This window comes from Peromyscus eremicus, chromosome 23, assembly GCF_949786415.1.
Source record: "Peromyscus eremicus chromosome 23, PerEre_H2_v1, whole genome shotgun sequence".
NCBI lineage: Eukaryota > Metazoa > Chordata > Mammalia > Rodentia > Cricetidae > Peromyscus > Peromyscus eremicus.
In genome coordinates this window covers 605,052-625,962 of record NC_081438.1, presented here as the reverse complement: position 1 = coordinate 625,962, position 20,911 = coordinate 605,052, and the positions used below count along the sequence as shown (strand labels likewise).

The following is a 20,911-nucleotide window of genomic DNA, read 5'->3' as shown; positions in this document are numbered from 1 at the left end:
TAAGACCCAACCCTTGCCTGGATGTGCTCAGTATATTAGAACTGGTGGGTGGGTTTGAATCATGGACAAGCAAGGAGCCATTACTCACTATATGCTGATGACCTGTGGTGTTTCACCAGTGTAGAACAAAGGAGGATATGAGGCTGGCTTGGTCAGGGACAGGTATGTGATCTGTTTCAGAACATTCCTCACTCCAGTTCTGGACATAGTTTTGATGCACTAGACTCTTAGAGCCAGGTCCTTTCATCTTCTTGGAATTTCAGAAGCTAACTGCTATCCCTTAGCCAGGCAGTCCACCTTTGGGAATGGAAAGCAGATTGATTTTCCTTTTCTGCTTTTTTCCTTTTGGGGGCAGGGAGCACACAGGTGTGAGGGATGGAACTCCTCAAGCATTCCGGGCAAGTGCTCTACCATTAAACTACACCCTCATCCCCTTCAGCTGTTTGCTTTTACGTTTGTAGTTGGTGTTCCGGGTCGAGTAGCAGTGAGCGCCATGGCTGTTGGAGAACCTGGACTGGCTTCCAAACCAGCTTCTCCTGCTGCAGGGCCCACCCAGGTAAGGCTTAGATGCAGGGGCACACAGTGGCAAACGGTGCGGTGCTGAGGCAGGCAGCTTTCGGGAGCTTTTCTGTGGCAGCCAAGGCTCCTTTTTAGTCTTTTTCAGTTTATGAATTTCAGAGATGGACATGCTCCTTGAATTAGAGCCTTGATTTAACCCTCATTGACCTGGGCCTCTGACTGCAGATATTAACATCTTTATTCCTTTTGTCTTATCTTTTCCTCTATGTCCCGGGAGAAGAGAGAAAACTCTCTGCCTCTTCATTTTTCCTGCTAGTAGTTTCATAGAAGTAGGCGGTGAATGTTGAAATGAATGTGTGCATAACAGTTCCCAAAGTGTTTAGTGACTTGATTTTGTCAGATTGTTTCTCAGATAACCTTTTTTTTTTTTTTTCTGATGTTTTTGATCAAGGAGGAAAAAAGCAGACTTTTGAAGGAACGGTTGGATCAGATGCATTTTGTCAATGACCGGCGCTGTTCCCAAGCACCAGTGTATGGCAGAGACTTGCTGAGGGTTTGTTCCCTCCCTGGCAGGAGGAAGAGGCCGTTGTGCTGGTCTTTGGATAGCAACCTTGGGAAGGGTGCCAGAGCAGCAAACTGTTACATGTCACCCTCAAAAAGTAAAGGTGATCTGATTGTGACAGTGAGTCAACGACAAGAATCTCTTCAAGATATTCTTGACAGGTGAGTTAGTGTATGCAGGTATATATATATATATATATATATATATATATATATATATATATATATATATATATATATATAAAATTTCGAGACAGGGTTTCTCTGTGTAGCTTTGCGCCTTTCCTGGATCTCGCTCTGTAGACCAGGCTGGCCTCGAACTCACAAAGATCCGCCTGGCTCTGCCTCCCGAGTGCTGGGATTAAAGGCGTGCGCCACCACCGCCTGGCCAGGTAAATATTTTTATCCTTTATTTTTTCTTCCTTTACTCTGCTGCATACCAGATTTTTTTTTTTTTTCTTTTAATTTTGGTTCTTCATTGGAAGCACAAGCTGGCTTCCAATTCCATGTAGCTAGCTAGCCTAGGCTTTGCTTGAACTCCTCCTGATGCTCCTGCCTCCTCCTCTCAAGTGCTGGTATGTATGAATCACCATATCCTATAGTTCTTCATTCTTTGGACTTTTTTTAAAATGTTCTTATTTCCAGTGGCTTTCCCCCCAGGTTGTCCTTTTGAGTTGCTTGGGGGTTTGAAGTGGTTTGGGGTCTCTATCTTTGGGACCAGAGGGCTTGGTTATTGGGTTATTAGCTGGCTCTTTTAGAAAACTGGCCCACAAAACTAGCCATATGCTACTTGGGGACATTGAAGAGTAGAATTCAGAACAAGTTCGTAGAGCAGTCCCAATGGGCTAGGTGCTACAGCCAGCCACACTGTTGCTGCAAGGCCTTGATATGTCTGCTTCTGTTCAGACTACTGACCCTCTACGCAGGCCTCTGTGTGCCCTGGCCCTGCTCCCCAGGCTCAGCTTCAGGGTCATTTTCTTTGTCTGGCTGAACTACGTTGTTAAACCCTGTCCAAAAGAAGGCCCTGATGACCCACTGCCTAAGCTCAGTGTTGAGAGCCTGCCCTTCAGGTCTCAGGTCAGTGAGTCAGTGAAGAAAGGAGTCCTTCCTAGGCTGACCACCTGTGCCAGGTCTTCCCAGGCTCTGTGGTAGATTTGCAGCCATTTGTTCTCATGCCCTTGCTTGTCTTTGAAATGCTAGTCATCTTTATACGTCACAGAGGGCCACTTCAGCAGAGATGTGCTTGGGAGCAAACCAAGACCCAGCTTCAGGGGCTGGAGAGACAACTAAGCAGTTAAGAGCCCATATTACTTTTGCAGAGGACCCCAGTTTGGTTCCTAGACCCCATGTTAAGGAGTTTACAAGTGCCTCAAGCTCCAGGGCATCTGACATCTACTTCTGGCCTCTGTAGGGCACTGCATGCATGTGGAAGAAACCCTTACATAGACACACATGCATAAACATAACTAAAAATAAAAATAGCTGGGCATTAATAGCATTATCATTAATGCACACCTTTAATCCCAGCACTTGGGAGACTGAGGCAGGCAGATGGATATCTGTGAGTTCTAGGCCATCCAGAGTTACCTAGTAACTGGCTGGCTTGGAGCTGTTATTTTACTCCATCTAAATAAAGTAAAAAAAATATTAAAAAGTAAGTAAATAAAATTTAAAACTGAGCTTCAGCAATGGCCTTGCTGTTCTGTCTGTCTGCAAGGGTGTTCTGGGTCTGGCCCCTCTCAGTTACATGTCACCTGCAGCATTTAGAAGGTTTGCATCCAGAGACAGTTTACTTCTGTCACAAGAGTCCCAGCAAGAATAATCTGAGCCAATGGCTATGGTCTGGAGAATGCCCTGTGCTGATCATTTAGATCTGTCCTGATGGAGATTGTCTTGGGGTGGTGTCCCTTATCTGTGAAAGATTATGCTACCTTACAGTGATAGAATCAGGAGCTAGGGCTGCTTGTCTGGCAATACACACTGCCAGAGGGTTCTGTCCTTGCCTAGAAGCCTCAGTGCTGCCAGAGGCTCCAAGGTGCCACATAATGACCACACATGATTTCTGCTCCTCAGGGTAGCCTGTGTGATTCCTCCAGTAGTGGCGATGCCACCCTCCCTGTGGGTGGCGAGGCCGCCCTCCCTGTACAGCAGCAGGTTGCGAGCTCTGAGACAGTGCCTGAGGGAGCACACCCGCCCCTACCACCGGCAGCTGCAGCAGCTGACAACACTTCGCTCACTGCAGTTCCCGGAGCTGAGACTGGTACAGTTCGACTCAGGTATGACAGACCCTGTGAGCACGGGTTATGAAGTGTGATACACTTCTTCTGGAATACAAGTCTCTTGCTCTTTCTTTCTTTTTTTTTTTTTAGGGAAGTTAGAAGCTTTAGCAATCCTGCTACAGAAACTGAAATCGGAAGGACGACGAGTGTTGATTTTATCTCAGATGGTTCTTATGCTGGACATTTTAGAGATGTTCTTGAACTTCCATTATCTCACCTATGTACGGATTGATGAAAATGCCAACAGTGAACAACGGCAGGTAAGAAATAATCTTCCTGTCATGGTAATTCCCTGGTGTGATCCTGAATCATGGGATTCAGGCCTCATTTCCTACAACTGTGAGGTCAGTGTCCCATACCCCTTCTAGCATTTAGAGCACATCTAAGCTCCAAACTGACTCTTTTCTTGATGTTTTCTTCCCCCTCCCCACAAACAAGCATGTCTCAGAACAAATAAATAGGGGTAATCTGTAGTCACATCGGGTAGTACTGACATACTTTAAGAGGTGGCTCTGTAGCAAAGATGTGGGTGCTTTTTAGACTAACTTACAAAGAAATACAAATGGAAAAGTATATCCATGTTTTGCTTGCCATATTTGCTACTTTTTAAGATTTGGTTAATAGACAGTGCTGGTAGGAGCCTCTTTAGCATAACTTTACAGAAAACAGCACAATTGCCAGCCTCAGAGATGGATAGACACTTGATCTAGTGTTCCCTATCTAGGACTTCCACACAGTAGCAATCATGCCTCACTGCATGATTGGTATATAAAATTGTTCACTGTAGAAATGCACAAGATAAGCTATGATCAGTAACAGAGTGACTATTCAACAGCAGAAGAAAGTACATAAAGAAGGTCTGTGCCTTGGCAGTGAACCACAAACTGTCTTCACAGCTCCATATAACAGACTCAGAGGTCCTTACCAGAAGTATCTCAGCATGAGCCCGAGGATATAGTACAAGGGGCCCTGAGTGCAACAGAGATAGGGTGCTGGACAAGCCTTGAGTTGCACTTTTTATGTTGCATAGCAAATACGAGGTTCCTGCACAGCATGGCTACAAATAGAAAAGAGCCTGTTTTGTTGGTAATAGTGTAAAAAATTGGGTTGTAGGCTGGCTGGATGGCCCAGAGGTTAAGAGTACTAGCTGCTCTTTCAGAGGTCCTAAGTTCTGTTCTCAGCAACCACATGTGACTTACAACCATCTGTAATGAGATCTGGTACCCTCTTCTGGCCTGCCAGGTATATGTGCAGGCAGAACACTAGGTACATAATAAATAAATCTTTAAAAAAGAAAAGAAAATTGGGCTGTTATTGGAAGGGAGAGGATTGGTCAACTTTTAGTTCTGTTTTGGCATGAAAATAATTTGCAGAAGAGAAGTACTCACGTTTTCATTACAATTCATTGTCCCAAGTGGTGAGAGAGATCTTTTTCTACTTCCTCAGCCTTACTCCAGGGGCTTCTTGCCTGTAGAGTGCCCTGGCATTGCCTGAGGATAGAGGAGAAAGCACAGCTCCCTCCCTAGCAAGACTCTGCTTTCTTGTGGGGCCTACAGATTGGGCTGACAGCAAGTGCCAGATAGGGCATGACATCTTATGCACATGATGCCTGTATTGTCTAAACCTGACACACAGATGCTTATGGATAGAAGGAAGAGCATACATGCAGGAGAGCCAGGGTAAGATGTTATACATGAGACAAATCAGACTGTTACAAAACAGATCATGGAAAGTATCAGAGGTCTCCCAATGTTCTCCAGACATGTTAACCTGAGCACTTTGTTTCCTCTCAGGAGCTGATGAGGAGTTTCAACAGAGACAGGCGGATTTTCTGTGCCCTTCTCTCTACCCATAGCCGTGCTACTGGCATAAACCTTGTTGAGGCTGACACCGTGGTGTTTTATGACAATGACCTAAATCCAGTTATGGATGCCAAGGCCCAGGAGTGGTGTGATAGAATTGGGAGGTGCAAGGACATCCATATATACAGGTGATGACAATCCTGGCCAACTCATAGAACTGCACATAATGAACTTGGTAGAAGGTGTGGGTGCAGGAATTCATTTTAAGTGGTAGAGCCAGATGACTATGCTGCAGTTGAATTTTACAAGTTCATATATAACTGTGAAGTTTACTTTCCTTTTAGACATGTTTCTAGTACTGCCGTTCTGTCTGGTCTTTGAACTTGGCATTTGCTTGAATTTGTAATCAGTTGTGTGGCTTAGGTCTGGTTGTTGGCTTGCTGGTGTTCAATGTTCACATGTTGCATCTCTTTTAGAATAACTGGAGAGCACAGTTTATATTTGTGTTGTTTTAAGAATTATAAAATACAAAGTATCTGTTGAAAGACTTGAGATATGTCTCATTGTTTTCAAGCATATAAATTGTAACTGGCCATTCCCAGCTAATTGGGAAGACAGAAGGCCCCATGGCCCACTTTAAAATTTCTGGTTGTTATTTATTATTCTAATATAGTACTAGTCTGTGTGTGAGTGTGCTGGACCCTTAGCTGGTCTAAGTGAGAGAATGGGGCTGGGTCACTGTTTCCTGCTTAGGAACACAGCATAGTCTAGACAGGAAAAAGATGAATGGGCTCCATGTTGAGTGTTGAAGAAAAATATGAAACAGATAAATGATAAGATTGGAGGGAGTGGCTTACAGTTCTTAAGGCAAAGGTCAGATCAGTCTTATAAGTTGAAAAATAAAGTGCTCTTATTTAAAAGTGGGAATAGAGAGAGCCTAGGAATATGTATGAATAGTCACTTCTAAGTGTCACAGCCTGAAAAAGATCCAGCTCACTGTTGGGTAGCATGATACTCAGGTTAAACATGAAATGTCTCTTTAGGCCTACAGACAGGCAGCATATCAAAGAGAAGCTGAGTCTAGTAATGGAAGCTGCCATGTCTATGGGGCACAGGGATTGCCTCAGCTCTTCTGAAAGCAGCATGAGAAGATTCATTGAAATTAAAGTGTCATGTCCTTTATCCTGTCATAACCACACCAAGGCATCTGCCCCACAGTGTGAGGTTGTTCATTGCAGGAGTGGGGAGCACCCATTAGGGTGCAGCCATACACCTGTTACAGACAGAAGGAAAGCATGTTCATAGGGACCTTCTTCATGCTTCTTAGCAAAGGGAGCAAGTTTAGGTTAGTATGTCAGGGCAGACAGGATTTGCCTCATGCTGTACACATCAAAGACCTGTCGGGGAACACCCAGGCTAGTAGCATTTTGCTAATAGCCTTTGCATTGACTTCCTAGAGGAAAGGGTCGGAAAGGCAAACAATGATAAAAACATGTATTGCAAGAATTCCTTCCTATCTGCCTCCTTATAAGGAAGGCCCCAAAGACAAGCCAAAGTTTGATGCCACTCAAGCCTAACTTGGGAAACATTACAGTGAGTTTATTGGGCTTACAGATTGTGAGCGGTTTCTTACAGGAATGTGGGTAACCTCGAAGCAGCAGCTGCACCCTAGAATGGATGACAACTTCTGCATAGCTTTCCATCTTCCCTGGGCCTACATTCTCTAGCCCTCCACATGCAGTTAGTACAGAATCACATACAGAGATAAAAGTACCCTCTCCCAGTCCATCTTTCTGAGAGAACATCAGTAGTCGATAAGTCCATTCATGGTGATCTCTTGCAAGTAGGCACAGCTGATCTGATGGATGGCTGTTTATTTTGCTTTGAGGACCACATTGTAAAATATATCTGTTAAAAAGTCACCCACAGGGCCCATGTGATAGCTCAGTTGATTAAAGCATTTGTCACCACACCTGATTATCTGAGCTCAATCTCATGGACCTACAGGGTAGAAGGAGTATTGTCACTATTACTGACAATAGTGATAACAATTGTGGTAACAAGTTGTTCTCTGACTTCCCCACACGAGTTGTGGCAAATACACGTCTGTCTGTGTGCTTGTGTTCTCCTTCTGTCTCTCTTTCTCTCTCTGTCAGTCAGGTTTTTTTGTTTGTTTGTTTTTAATGTTACCCATACTGAACATGGTGGCACATGCTAAAATCCCAGCATTCAGGAGGCTTAGACAGGAAGATCATGAGTTTTGAAGCTAGCCTGGTGATATCTTGTCTCAACAAAACTTAACCCAACCCACCTCATGTATGTGCTATTATTACATGAATGTAAGGTAGTACCATCTTGTTTTGTGCATGCAGAGTATTAATGTGCTTATAAACTAAAGGTGGATAGAAATAGAATTGTTGTAGTGGTAACCTCATGGATTAGAATCTGGCTGCTTTTCCCCATTCCTTGTACATAATCAAACTGTATATTGAACCCGCATTAATGATGAGACAGCAGGGCTTCTTGATTGGTCACTTTTTTTTTTAAAGATAATTTATTTTTATTTTTATATGCATTGGTGTTTTGCCATGGGTGCTGGGTACCCTGAAACTGGAGTTACAGACAGGTATGAGATGCCATATGGATGCTGGAAATTCCAGATCATCTGGAAGAGCAGTCGGTGTTTTTAACTGCTGAGCCATCTCTCCAGCCCCTATTGGTCACTTTTTCTTAAATTTTTTTTCCCTTGGAAAATTCTCATTTGTTCTTTTTATCCCTATGGAAATTTATGTTAAAATGGTTTAATTTAAGCTTTCTTGACTGTTAGCATTTAACACTCTAAAAACAAGTAAGCAGAACTGGAGAGATGGCTGCTCTTCCATAGGACCCAAGTTCAATTCCCAGCACCCATATAGCAGCTCACCAACTGTCTGTAACTCCAGTCTCAGGGAATCCAGTACCACCCTCTGGCCTTCACGGGCACCAGGCATACAAATGGTACACAGACATACATGCAGGTAAAACACCCATATATATAAAATGTTTTAAAGGTATATTTTAAAACAAAGCAGTGAACGTAGAAAATAATAGACTGGATGATGGGGCCTGCTGGGGGCATTACCCTGAGATGGTGTCTATTCCATTGTTTGTTAAGTGGGGACAACACCCACAGCACTCTGTTGGCCTAGCAGCTTCCAGGAGACAGATGGAAACTGTTTATACATAAGTGAGAATGGAACCTCTCTTAAAAGTCTCTTACTAGGCAAGTCAGAGAATAACTCTGCCTGTTGTGGTCAGAAAGTGTCAAAGACAGACAGTAGGGATGAGTCCAGGACTGAGTGAGACGTGCCTAGGTTGAATGTGGTAGGAGAAACATTGGCAAGCAGAGGACACAGACTCCAGAGCTCACTAGAGTTGAGATTGGAGAGAGGTTGACAGACAGTGGCTTAATAGATGTTGATCAGCATGTGAGGCATCTGCTGCTTCTCTGGCTACCATCTGAACACCTGTACCTGGTACTGGCATGTGTTTCTAGGGGACTTAACTGTTGTTTCATCTGTATACGTGTACATTTTTTCCCCTTCTCTTTTTGTAGGCTTGTCAGTGGCAATTCTATTGAAGAGAAATTGTTGAAAAATGGAACTAAAGATTTAATCCGGGAAGTAGCTGCTCAGGGAAATGACTACTCTATGGCATTCTTAACTCAGGTAGCTTTCATTTGTTAAGAATCCTCAGTGACTGGGCATGGTAGTGCAGGACTGTAGTTCAGCACTCAGGAGGCTGTGGCAGGAGGATGATACTTTAGAAATCAGCCTGGCCCTGTCTCACCTCCTACCTTCATTCAGCGAGGAATGCCACAGTGAACAGAATCATCTTATTTTGATCTGAATTCACTAATGAGGGGGGATTTGATGGTGGGTTTTTATGCTGCCCAAGGCTCAGGTCAGGTACAGGATTATGTCTGTTCCTGGAAATGATTGTGCTTATTGCTTGTGTTCAGCGAACTATCCAGGAGCTGTTTGAAGTTTACTCGCCCATGGATGATGCTGGCTTTCCTGTGAAAGCTGAAGAATTTGTGGTGCTTTCTCAGGAACCATCTGTCAGCGAAACCATTGCACCCAAGATTGCAAGACCTTTCATAGAGGTGAGGAAAAATATGGTCAACCATAAGACTTGTTTGACAACGAATGATCTATTTGAGTCTTGACTATGTGTCCTTTCAAAGTATGGTTGTGTGGTTTCGCTCACCTGGCTTATGAGTTCTCAGTCCTTAATCTTACTTGATTCTCCCCTCCCTTGATCCTGCAGCCTTCTGCCTTCCTTCCTCCTCTCTCTCAACTGTAAAGACGTATCAAGGGAGTGGAGAAGATGCTGACCATTGTCTTCTTTCCATTAGGACTTTCTGAGCCATATTTTACTTTTAGTATTGAGCTACCTATTTCTTCCTCCCCTTACTCTGAGAACCACCAGTCCCATGTGGCCCCTAAGCACTAGAAATATTGCTCACCTGTGTTGAATGCACTGTCCCTGTAAAATACACAGCTGACTTTGAAGACTTAGATGAGGCCCTATAATGTCTTTATTCAGCATTTCTCGTGTTGATGCCTTTTTAGGGTGTAATGTTTTGGATTCATATGTGGGATATAACTGTTTCAATGCAGGCACTGGAAGATTTGGAGTTGCCCACATGGGTCCTGTGCAGTGGCCATCTGTGTAGGAACATAGCAGATACCTGACAAGGCTACTTTTATCTCCTCCTTCTGCTTCTGACTTGACCAAGACCCTCTTCACCCCAAGGCTAGCCTTACTTGCCCCTTAATTGCTGAATACCTCTTCTCTACCACAGCCTCAAGTGAAGGCAAGGGGTTCCTTCCTCTCCAGACCCTGCTCTTTGTGCCCTCTTTGAGTGTCCTCCCCAGGGAAGCTGCCACACCTCTCATTCTGCTGTTTGACTAGGGTGGTGATTACTGACATGCTTTTCTGAAAAAGCCATGAATGGTAGTGTGTGGCAATGCCCTGGTATGCTACTGGCCTGTGCTCCATGCTATCATACTTGTCTTTACCAGCAGTGGTGATAGCCAGCTACTTTCTGATTCTAAACGTGAACTATTTAGAAAGTCCCTTTCTTCCTTTAGCCATTCCCTTCCAGAAGTGACTACTCTTGTGGTACCTTATTACATCTGCCTGTCTTGAGCTGGATATGAATGGGATTCTGCTGTTTGTTTAATGTGGCAATAATGTATCTGTCTCCATTCTGGATAAGGACATTTATAAAGTCACCACATTGCTCATCGGACCTGTATATATATGGATGGCTGTTTTGAAGTATGCTTTTGCAATGTCTCATGTAAGCATGTACATGCATTCCTGCTGAATGTAGGCCTTTGAAGTGGGGTCTCTGGCCAGCATATCCTGAATATATGACTAGTGGATAGAGCTAAATGGCATGCCCAGTGGTATCTGAGTGCTGCAGCTGCTGTGCACCACCCAGGGCCTCAGCTGCCTGGTTTCATGTGGTGGCTTTATTTTGCATCTTGCTGTTGAGTAGTGAATCTGAACACCTTTTTAATTGCCTAGTCAGGTTTTTTGGATTTTGGAGTTTGTGTGTGTGTGTGTGTGTGTGTGTGTGTGTGTGTGTGTGTGTTTTGTGATTGTGTGTGTGTGCCCACCTGTGTGTGCACATGAGTGTGAGTGACTACAGAGACCAGAAAAGGGGATCAGTTCCCTTGGAACTGGAGTTACAGGCTGTTGTGAACCACCTAGTATAGGCACTGGGAACTGGACTCAGGTCTCTGAAAGAGCAGCAAGTGCTCTTTAACTATTGAACCATCTCTTCAGTCCAATATTTTCTAACATTGATTGTGTGGTGTGGTGTGGTGTGGTGTGATATGGTGTGTAGGTAGGTCAGAGAATAGCTTGCAAGCGTCAGTTCCCTCCTTCCACCATGTGGGTTCTGGGGCTTGAACTCAGTCTTGGAACACAGACCTTTGCCTGCTGAGCTGTCTTAGTGTCTGTTCCGTGATGAAGGTTGTTTTGTTTTCTCCTTTCTCTTCTTCCTACTGTCACTTTGTCTGATGGACTCAGGGCACCCATACCATTGTTCTTTATCTGTTATCCTCATCAGGGCTTTCTGTATCCAACTTTAAAGATTCTCTAGGTCAACATGGTGCCCTCCTTTATTGTCCTCTGGAAGTGATTTTTGTGGGTCTTGTGCAGTATGGTCATCTTTTAAACTGCAGGTTTTGCTAGATACTCTGAAAAGTGGTTGCATGGTTTGTGTGGTGTTTTTGTTTTGTTTTGTTTTAACAATAGCTATTTGGTCTCACATGTTAGCACCTCTTTTTATATCCCCAGCCATGATCAGATGTGTGCTCCTGGGTGCTTAGGAGGTGACCAGCGGCAGCTTTTTTTGTATCTGTTTTTTGTTTATCGAGACAGTTTCTCTGTGTTGCCCTGGCTGTCCTGGAAACTTATTGTGTAGACCAGGCTGGCCTTGAACTCAGAGATCTGCCTGCCTCTACCTCCTGCATCAGTGTCAGCTTTTTTTTTTAGATTCATTGATTTATTATGTATACAGCATGTATGACTACAGGCCAGAAGAGGGCACCAGATCCCATTACAGATGGTTGTGAGCCACCATGTGGTTGCTCTGAGCCATCTCTCCAGCCCCACCCAGTGTCAGCTTTTTAATGTACATGCTTCATAGTCTAATAAAGTGAGCTGTCCTGTATGTTCTGGACACCTCTGTCTGCTACAGTTTTCTGTGGACTTGCTTTTGTATTTGCACTGTGAACAGGTCTCTGTTTTGTTCTCCCTGTGTCAGCAGCTGTGGTTAGTACCATACACTAGGTGTGAGATGAAGCCACAGGGTCTCTTCTCATTCTTAGAGTCTATAATTTTTGGTGGCTTCATTTCCCCCTGTTTCTTTTGGCATGTTACCATCTGTAACCCATGTCAGTGTTTTGTTCTTCCATGGAGCTTTCCTGTCTAGCTTGATAGTAATTTTAGAAGTTTTAGATCCATCCATATTTCTCATTACTGGAATGCCTGTCATCCAGCATGTAAATGAGACTCTTCAAAGAAGGGAAGTACTTGTGGAGGCTTGCTGTTGCTTGCAGTACTGGTGTCTACTTTAACATTACAAACTCCTTCGTTTGCCAAGTCCACCATCAAGTCTCAGTGCATACTTCCTTTAGGCCCTCAAGAGCATTGAGTATCTGGAGGAAGATGCCCAGAGGTCCACAGAGGAGGCTGTGCCTGGATCCAGCACTGTAGTTGTGTCTTCAGACTCCGACAGCTCTAGATATGATGAGGAGCCATCGCAGCTGGAGGAGCTGGCTGACTTTATGGAACAGGTTTGGGGATTTTTTTTTTCTTTAAAGCTAAGAGTTTTAGCATTTGAACCCTTTTGTAAAATATGTTTTGTTTGCTTTGATTAAGAACAGTTACTTTTTAAATTAAATGTTCGTGAGAGGATTTTATGAGGAATTTTATTGATCTTTATAAAGTTGCTACTAACTCAGTTCAAAAAAATGTATTTTTGAAATAGCTTACACCAATTGAAAAATATGCATTGAATTACTTGGAATTGTTCCATACGACCATTGAACAAGAAAAAGAGAGAAGCAGTGAGGTAAGAGAATCAAGTTTTGGTCAGTTTAACATATTAAAAGTAAAAATTTTGGGGGTTGGGGATTTAGCTCAGTGGTAGAATGCTTGCCTAGCAAGTGCATTTGATTTGAGGTGACTATGATGTCACTCCATGTAATTAAAGGGACAGAGCCAAATTCTGGTGGTGAAAGCTTTACTGAGACAGATCTTGCAAGCCCTGTGCAGGCAGCTGGATTGCTTGCTTTTCACCTTTATGTCATTGCACTTGTTTTGAAGCAGCATGGGGTTGATACAGGGTTACATGTTGAGGGGCAGAGCATGTGCAGCAGTAAGAACTGAGACACCCCTCAGCTGGAGAGATGGGGCTCTACCATCTGTGTGCTCAGTGGCTGGGGGGTTAACCTCTAGGAAGAGGTCAGAAGCACCCTGCCTGCTCTGATCTTGAAAGTTCTTTCCCCTATGCTTTCTCTTAGCAGGATTTGGTGATGGCATCAGTGAGAGACTGGGAATCCCAAAATGCTCGGGCCCTACAGGAAAGGGAGGCCCAGCTGCAGCTTGAGCAGGAGGAGGCAGAGCTTCTCACCTATACTCGGGAGGACGCTTACAGCATGGTAAACTAGCACTCAGCTCCTTTCCTCACCTGACTGCTGTTCTGACACTTTGAGGTCTTAACTGATATTCACTTAGCCCTCGGTGGATGTTATTTCCAGGATTTAAATAAACACAGTTTTAAATCCACAGTCACGCTTGAATATTGATGAAAGTATATGATTGTGGCATGTAGCATGAAGTAATACCTTTGGTGTATTTTAAACTTGTTTGTGTTCCATAGGAGTATGTCTATGAAGATGCTGATGGACAGACAGAAGTTATGCCGGTACGTGACCCCTCTCCCTGAATGCCTGAGCAAAGGCCAGCCTTCGCATAGCTCAGCAGCTTATGGAACCTGCTTTCTCTATGCAGCTCTGGACACCACCCACTCCTCCTCAGGATGACAATGATATCTACATTGACTCGGTTATGTGCCTCATGTATGAGACCACACCCATCCCAGAAGCTAAACTGCCTCCTGTTTATGTGAGGAAGGAGCGCAAGCGACACAAAACAGATCCCTCAGGTATGTGCCCCTCTCTCTGCTGGAATAAGAAGAGGGACCCACCCATTGTCTCTTGTACCATGTTCCTGGGTCCTCCTATGTCAGGGGAGGAGCCTTGATGGTGACAGTTGTTAGTACTAGAAAACCACTAGGAGGCTGGGTGCCATGGCGTACATCTGCATTCCTAGCCCTTGGGATGCTGAGGCAGAAGGATCATAAGAGTTCATGGCCAGCCTGTGCTAAATATAAATAGTGAGATGTAGCTAGAGTTTTCCTGCCTGGCCCACAGTCAGGACAAATCTCTCTCACCTGCCAGTCCCACAGCCTCTCAGACCCGACCAAGTAAACACAGAGACTTATATTGCTTTCAAACTGTATGGCCGTGGCAGGCTTCTTGCTAACTGTTCTTACAGCTCAAATTAATCCATTTCTATAAATCTATACCTTGCCACGTGGCTTGTGGCTTACCGGTACTTTACATCTTCCTTGTCCTGATGGCGGCTGGCAGTGTCTCTCTGACTCAGCCTTCCACTTCCCAGCTTTATTCTCCTCCTTGCCCCGCCTATACTTCCTGCCTAGCCAACGGCCAATCAGTGTTTTATTGATTAATCAGCAACACATTTGCCATACACCCCACAGCACTTCCTCCCTTTTTTTTTTTTTTCAAAAAGGAAGGTTTTAACCTTAACTAAGTAAAATTACATATAATTTGGGAATTTGGGCGTAGCTTCTCTTACTACTTCCTGCTGGAAGGGGGCACTGTATCTTATGGGGAAACAAAGAAAATTTTAGAATTATGGAATAGTCCATGAGGCTGTATCGTCTGAGCCAGATGCCTTCAAACCATTCTGGATGTTGGATCATCTGGGCCATGGTGTCATTGGAGACCTTCAGGGGGTCTTGGCTGGTCAAACCTGATGTATCTTAATCTTGAACAAATCCATAGCCTCTGGCTTTCTGTGGGAACAAAAGCAGAGTCTCCTTTCCAAAGTAACATATCCTTACATCGAAATTTTGAAGTCAAGATATCTTTAAAATATGCATATTGGTTTAACTCAGCTTCCTTTACAATCAAATATCTCTCTGCAGTTAAAAATCCCAAAGACAACACAATCCAGATTCTCTGTGTAATATCCATTTTTACGTGGCTTATTTTTTATATTACCTTTACTGTCTCTTTAAAGACTTTATTTTTAAAAACTATGTATTTCTTTATACAACTGTATATATTCCTTTTTCTCTCTTCCAAGCCTACGTACATTTTTACACACATTGTAAACTATTACATCTGAATCTGTCTTATTGTGAATCTATCACTTTAAACTGCAGCAGCTGTGGCTGCTGGCTCCGCCCACCTCAGCTTCCCAACATGGCTACGTTTACCACCAGCTCTGGGAGCTATCGTGGGTCTATGCATTTATCTAAGCAGCATGTAGCTCAGAAACCTCTTTTTGTTTTGTACTAGCAAAGTCTAAATCCACCACGCCGATTAATGTGCCACTTGCAGAGGCCTCATTCCCGCCATTCTGCAGGTCGAGCACGCAAGCTAGGAACCCGCCAGTAGCTCAAACCGGCAGCTGCTGCTCATTTGAGAGAGACAATTAGGAACTGTTTTTAGCTCCGTTTTAGAATCTTTTTTCTCAGTTTTTAGGTGGAAACTCTTGCCACCACGTTGGACGCCATTTGTAGCTAGAGTTTTCCTGCCTGGCCCACAGTCAGGACAAATCTCTCTCACCTGCCAGTCCCACAGCCTCTCAGACCCGACCAAGTAAACACAGAGACTTATATTGCTTTCAAACTGTATGGCCGTGGCAGGCTTCTTGCTAACTGTTCTTACAGCTCAAATTAATCCATTTCTATAGTGAGACTGTTTTGAAACCCCAGAACAGACAAATAGTAAACTCAAGAAAGTGGTTTTACTTTTAGCAGTTGTTTCCATAGCCCCTTGGTCTACATGCCTTTTGTGTGCCTTCTTTCCTTTTTTTCACCCCACTGGTGAGGAAATCTCTGTCCTGTATTGCTGAACTCTGCTCCTATTCAGCTGCAGGCAGGAAGAAGAAGCAGCGGCATGGTGAGGCAGTTGTCCCACCACGATCCTTGTTTGACCGGGCAGCACCCGGCATGTTAAAAATCCGACGTGAAGGCAAGGAGCAGAAGAAGAACCTGCTGCTGAAGCAGCAGACACCCTTCGCCAAGCCTCTGCCTACCTATGTCAAGTCCTCCGGGGAACCTGCCCAGGACAGTCCCGACTGGCTCATTGGCGAGGACTGGGCCCTGCTGCAGGTGAATGGCTGTGTTGTCTTTGTGTTGAGCATTCCCATGGTTTGTTTGCTCCCCAACATTGGTGATTCACAGTGCTTTGTAGTGTGTGTTTGGCACATAGAAAGACCATACCAATGCATTTGAAGTGTGTTGACCTATGTGTTCTGAAACCTCATCCTCCAGGCTGTAAAGCAGTTACTTGAGCTGCCCTTGAACCTCACGATTGTGTCACCTGCCCACACTCCCAACTGGGACCTTGTCAGTGATGTTGTCAACTCCTGCAGCCGAATCTACCGGTCTTCCAAGCAGTGCCGGAATCGTTATGAGAACGTCATCATTCCCAGAGAGGAGGGGAAGGTGAGCTTTTAACCCCCTGGTGTCCCTGGGAAGAATTGGCCTCTTCAGTGGCCAGGTCTTGCTGTGTATTGCTGGGCAGTGCAGCTGTCCCTGTAGACTGTGGTGAAGTCAGCCTTCTTGATCAGTGAGGCCTGCATCTGCACAGTACTGGCACGAGTAATGGACCTTCGTGGAGAGTCAGTCATCTTGCCCTTGATCATGGTTGATGTTAGCATATGGACCAGGTGCCAGCCTCTGCTGTTGCTGCAGTGTGGAAAACTGTGCCATTCAGGTTTCGGAGGAGTAAGGGGAGAACTCTTCTTTGACTTGTCACCATCTCACTTAAAGAAGAGTCTGCTGCTTTCAAGCACAGTCAGTGGTTTGACAAGCAGCCTCTGTTTCTGGGTTAACTTTGAGCATTGAAAGTGTTTATAGTGTGGACAAGCCATTCTGTCTATCATTTAAGAACCCAGTATGGTTTGCATCCTGGACCAAAATGAGTCGTGCTGCTGCTCAGGGTCATGCAGGCCTCTACTTGGCTTTTCCCCTACCTGCTCTCTGTTTCCATTTCTCCATTTGGCTTTCTTTACACAGCTCCCTGTTTTTGTTTTGTTGTTGTTGTTAATATTGTTGTTTTTGTCACTTAACAGCTAGTTTTTCTGCACAGTGTCCACAGGCCATGTCACACCAACATTTACAAATGTTCAGCCCTGATGCCAAGGCAGATGTGCAGAGAACACTGCCTTTCTGATCACATCAGTATGTCCATTAGCATAGGAGCAACAGCGATGTTGGCAAGACAGGCATCTAGTCCTTATTTTGGTAGTTTGTGAACATGAACTTGGTGTTAAGAGCCACATGTGCCCTCGGGATGAGGTTGCCACACTCACCTCACTTCCGTGACCACTCTGAACCATCTCTTGTCATTTCTAAAACACTCGTCTCAGAACAAAGCATTTGTTTGCTTTTTTTTTTTTTAATAAAAAAGCAAGCCTTCCTCATGATACCATTCTGTGGTACCTCCACCGTAAAACTTCCTGAAATCTCACGTTCACTCTTTTATGTTCTGGAAGCATTTATAATTATAGCAGCCATTACCTTAATATTGAAAAAAAATAAAGCTAAAATATTTTCTTCTTTTATAGCTGATTTGTGAAGCTAATCCAAAGAAAAAGGCACAAAATATTTATAAGGTACGAGGAGGTGTTCTGAATGAGATGGAAAGCTTTCTGTAAGTGCCTGTGAAAAGGAGTACAATGAGATTCAGACTGAGCCCGGACTCTAGTAGCAGAAATACAGCACTTAGGGTTTTCTCAAGTGCCTTTTATTCCTATGCATAGAGGCTTTGCTTCTTCATCTGAAGGAACTGCACAGTGACTCACTGAACCCCTCAGGGACATCCAGAGCCTCCCTGTTGTTCACACCCTGTTGAGGTCTGTGACATGGTGGCTAGATGCCAGTAAGCACACCATACCTAGCCCTGGAGCTGTCATTCATAGCTAGAACCAACCAGAACTTTGTTGCTGAACACATGTCCTTGCTGCCTTTGGCCTTGTCTTGCCTTCACTCTGGTGGTAGGTGTGATGCACTGGCCTTACTCTCCCTTCTCCCTGCTTCCCTTTGTTTAGTTTTGTTGTTGTTATTGTTGTTGTTGTTTTTAAATAGGAGAATGCTTATGGGGGCAGTGTTCAAGAAGCAGATCCATGTAACCGTGCACATTCTTTTTTTAGTTCTGACTTTCCTTGGCATTCTCTTTGAACTTAAGGCATTCCTCAAGCAACATGTATATCACAACTACTGGATATACATCACTGACTGAAGTAATGGGGTTGATCAGGATTTAGAGATACTGAGGGGCAGAGAGAGAGTCCTGGGCAAGGTGGGGTTGTGGGCTCTTGTCCCTGACCTCTGACCTTGCACAGACTATCTCTGGACTTCCTATATATGAGGGGGAGTGTTCAGATGTCTTGGTAGCAAGTAGACAACTGTTGAATTTTGTTTACCTGTGGCATTTTTAAGCAGGAAGGATCACTAGATACAAGTGATGTCACAGCCCCCAAGGAATGCAGTTTTAGACATCCCTGTTACCCTCACTGTCCACTATGGGTAGAGGGTATCTATTTGGGATTACCACTGCCTCATCTGTCCATGGGTATTAGACTCAGCAGTTGAAGACTTGCAGCCAGCCCCACCATGTCACCTGCCGTGTGTTAACTCCAGAGTGTGACTCTAAATATTTTGTGCAACCGTTCTCTCCTCAGTGAAGGGGGGAGGCTCAACTAAGCAAAGTTCCTAAGGGTTGGGGAATATTGCCAGCAAAGGATGGCTACTCAGTGTTGCAACTGTTGTATTATTGTGTTATCCAGAAAGAAAGGAAGGGAATGGGACTTGGGTGCAGCCGTTGGGGCTTAGCTACAGGCTTCTGATTCAGAAAGTGTTGTTTCCAGAGTAGTTGTGTGTCAGGCTGATGGTTTAAACTTGATGAGTTCCTATCAATTTTGTTTCAGAGTAAGAACAACCGTCCACTCCGCACAAGCCAGATTTATGCCCAGGATGAGAACGCCACTCACACCCAGCTATACACAAGCCACTTTGACCTGATGAAAATGACAGCTGGCAAGAGAAGCCCCCCAATCAAGCCTCTGTATGTTCCCTGGGCTCTCATCCCATTACTGTGATTGCATCAGCTGAGAGACTAGTGACTGAGACTTGCTCTTGATTATGTTTTCCTCTTGTTTGGCAACCATTCTTTTGTTTCTGTGTTGCAGGCTTGGCATGAACCCCTTTCAGAAGAACCCTAAACATGCCTCTGTGCTGGCAGAAAGGTACTTCGATGGATCTGACACATTTTTCACCTTTGAAATGAGTTTGGGTAGCCACTTTTAAGTTCAGTAGAATGATGAACTATAATATAAAACAACAGCATGATGCACACTTTGGCCATGATGGTACAGGCCCTAAACTTGAGAAATCTTGAGGTCTTTTGCCTTTGAGCAGAGTGTGTCTGGGGTAACCCTGCCAGACAGACAGCACATTGAGAGTCATGTCCTGCATTCGTAAGGAGCTGTCATCTCCTCTTGCTTTGTGGCAGCAGCTTTGTTCTCTAGTAGAGCAAATATGTTCCGAGGCTAGGAGAGGGATTGTAAAGAACTTTCTTCCTCAGGCTCTTCTGCTCTGCAGGCACAACTTTTGTTAGTTGTACCATAGAAGCTTAAGTTGTGGGGCGGGGGGTGGGAGTAAGGAGGAGAGAGGGGGTATCTGTGGTTGGTATCCAAAATGAATAGAAAATATCTTAAGGAAAAAAAAGCTTATTAAGTTTAGAGGTAAATGTACTTGGTTATTCAATAAAGGAAAAATAAATTAGTGGGTGGATTGTGAAATGGAAAGATGGGAGATTGTAAGCATTCTCTTTGTAGCTGAGATCAGGGCTGGAGACTGGCAGTAGTTTTGTTTGTTTGTTTTGTTTTGTTTTTTGTATGTTCTTTGAGATAAACTGTTAGGAAGAAGATCTGCTCAGGGGAAACAGCCACCTCTTGGTTTTCATCACTGCACATGTGCACACTGGTCGCTTCTTCTCCATCCTGTGTTTTCCTGTTAAATGCTGTGTGTCTCCTTGTCACATAGCTACGGGAGTGGTCCTTGCCAAATAGTCTATTGTTGACACATTTGCTGAGAGCCCAGTTAGCAGTGCTCCGGGTGACATGGGCTTTTCACCTCATGGTGTCCCATCTCCTGGGGCTGGACCGCCATGTGGAAACTTGAAGCCCAGCCCTGCTGTGATTTTTTTTTGTTTGTTTGTTTGTTTTGCCATAGGAATTACCTTTAGAGGTCCCTTATATTACTCATTTGTTATCTGCAGCAGTGCTTATTGATTGGGTGGAATGATGAGCTAATCAAGCTAGTGTTAGTAGGTCAAAGGCTACCATGCCACACAGTGCTTGTGAAGGGTGCTGGCGTGCCTTCCAGAGGTATATATAGCATGAAAGGGAGGAGAGATCTTCACTGTTGCTGGAATTGCTAAATGGTCTTAATAAAAAACCCAGAACCAGATATTGGGGTAAATGATGAAAGATCAGAGAGGCAAAGGAACAAGCCACGGCCAAGTCCCACCTCGACGACAACTGGGCCTGAAAAGGCCTCAGCCAAAAAGGCTTCAGCTGAAAAAGCCTCTAGCTGAAAGGGACTTCCGCTGAAAAGTTCCTGTCTCCTCACACCTTACATACCTTTCTCCACCCAGCCATCACTTCCTGGGATTAAAGGCGTACGTGCTTCCCAGTACTGGGATTAAAGGCGTGTGCCACCACTGCCTGGCTCTGTTTTGTCTCCTAGACTGAGTCAATCTCATATAGTCCAGGGTGGCTTTGAACTCACAGAGATCCAGATGGATCTCTTCCTCCCAAATGCTAGGATTAAAGGTGTGTGCCACCACTGCCTGGCCTCTGTGT

General features: G+C 44.4%; 1 protein-coding gene and 1 non-coding gene across 17 annotated transcripts in view; both read left to right on the top strand.

Moving 5' to 3' along the window:
* The window catches only part of Ep400 (E1A binding protein p400), a 110,751-nt gene that overhangs the window by 72,876 nt on the left and 16,964 nt on the right, over positions 1-20,911 (top strand). For 10 of the 16 annotated variants that reach the window (XM_059249177.1, XM_059249178.1, XM_059249192.1 and 7 more), the window contains 17 exons: positions 462-556; positions 971-1,242; positions 3,154-3,356; positions 3,450-3,619; positions 5,153-5,349; positions 8,757-8,868; positions 9,162-9,305; positions 12,358-12,516; positions 12,711-12,794; positions 13,246-13,383; positions 13,605-13,649; positions 13,736-13,889; positions 15,910-16,151; positions 16,314-16,487; positions 17,612-17,659; positions 18,974-19,110; positions 19,235-19,291. In XM_059249177.1, coding sequence (XP_059105160.1) covers positions 462-556; positions 971-1,242; positions 3,154-3,356; positions 3,450-3,619; positions 5,153-5,349; positions 8,757-8,868; positions 9,162-9,305; positions 12,358-12,516; positions 12,711-12,794; positions 13,246-13,383; positions 13,605-13,649; positions 13,736-13,889; positions 15,910-16,151; positions 16,314-16,487; positions 17,612-17,659; positions 18,974-19,110; positions 19,235-19,291 — 2,431 coding nt within the window. The remainder of the gene's footprint in view (positions 1-461; positions 557-970; positions 1,243-3,153; positions 3,357-3,449; positions 3,620-5,152; positions 5,350-8,756; positions 8,869-9,161; positions 9,306-12,357; positions 12,517-12,710; positions 12,795-13,245; positions 13,384-13,604; positions 13,650-13,735; positions 13,890-15,909; positions 16,152-16,313; positions 16,488-17,611; positions 17,660-18,973; positions 19,111-19,234; positions 19,292-20,911) is intronic. The other 6 variants (XM_059249191.1, XM_059249190.1, XM_059249187.1 and 3 more) reach the window with 3 other exon arrangements.
* Positions 4,797-4,929, top strand: LOC131898719 (small nucleolar RNA SNORA49). Its single transcript, XR_009376021.1, has one exon. It is a non-coding gene; the product is annotated as a small nucleolar RNA SNORA49 (small nucleolar RNA).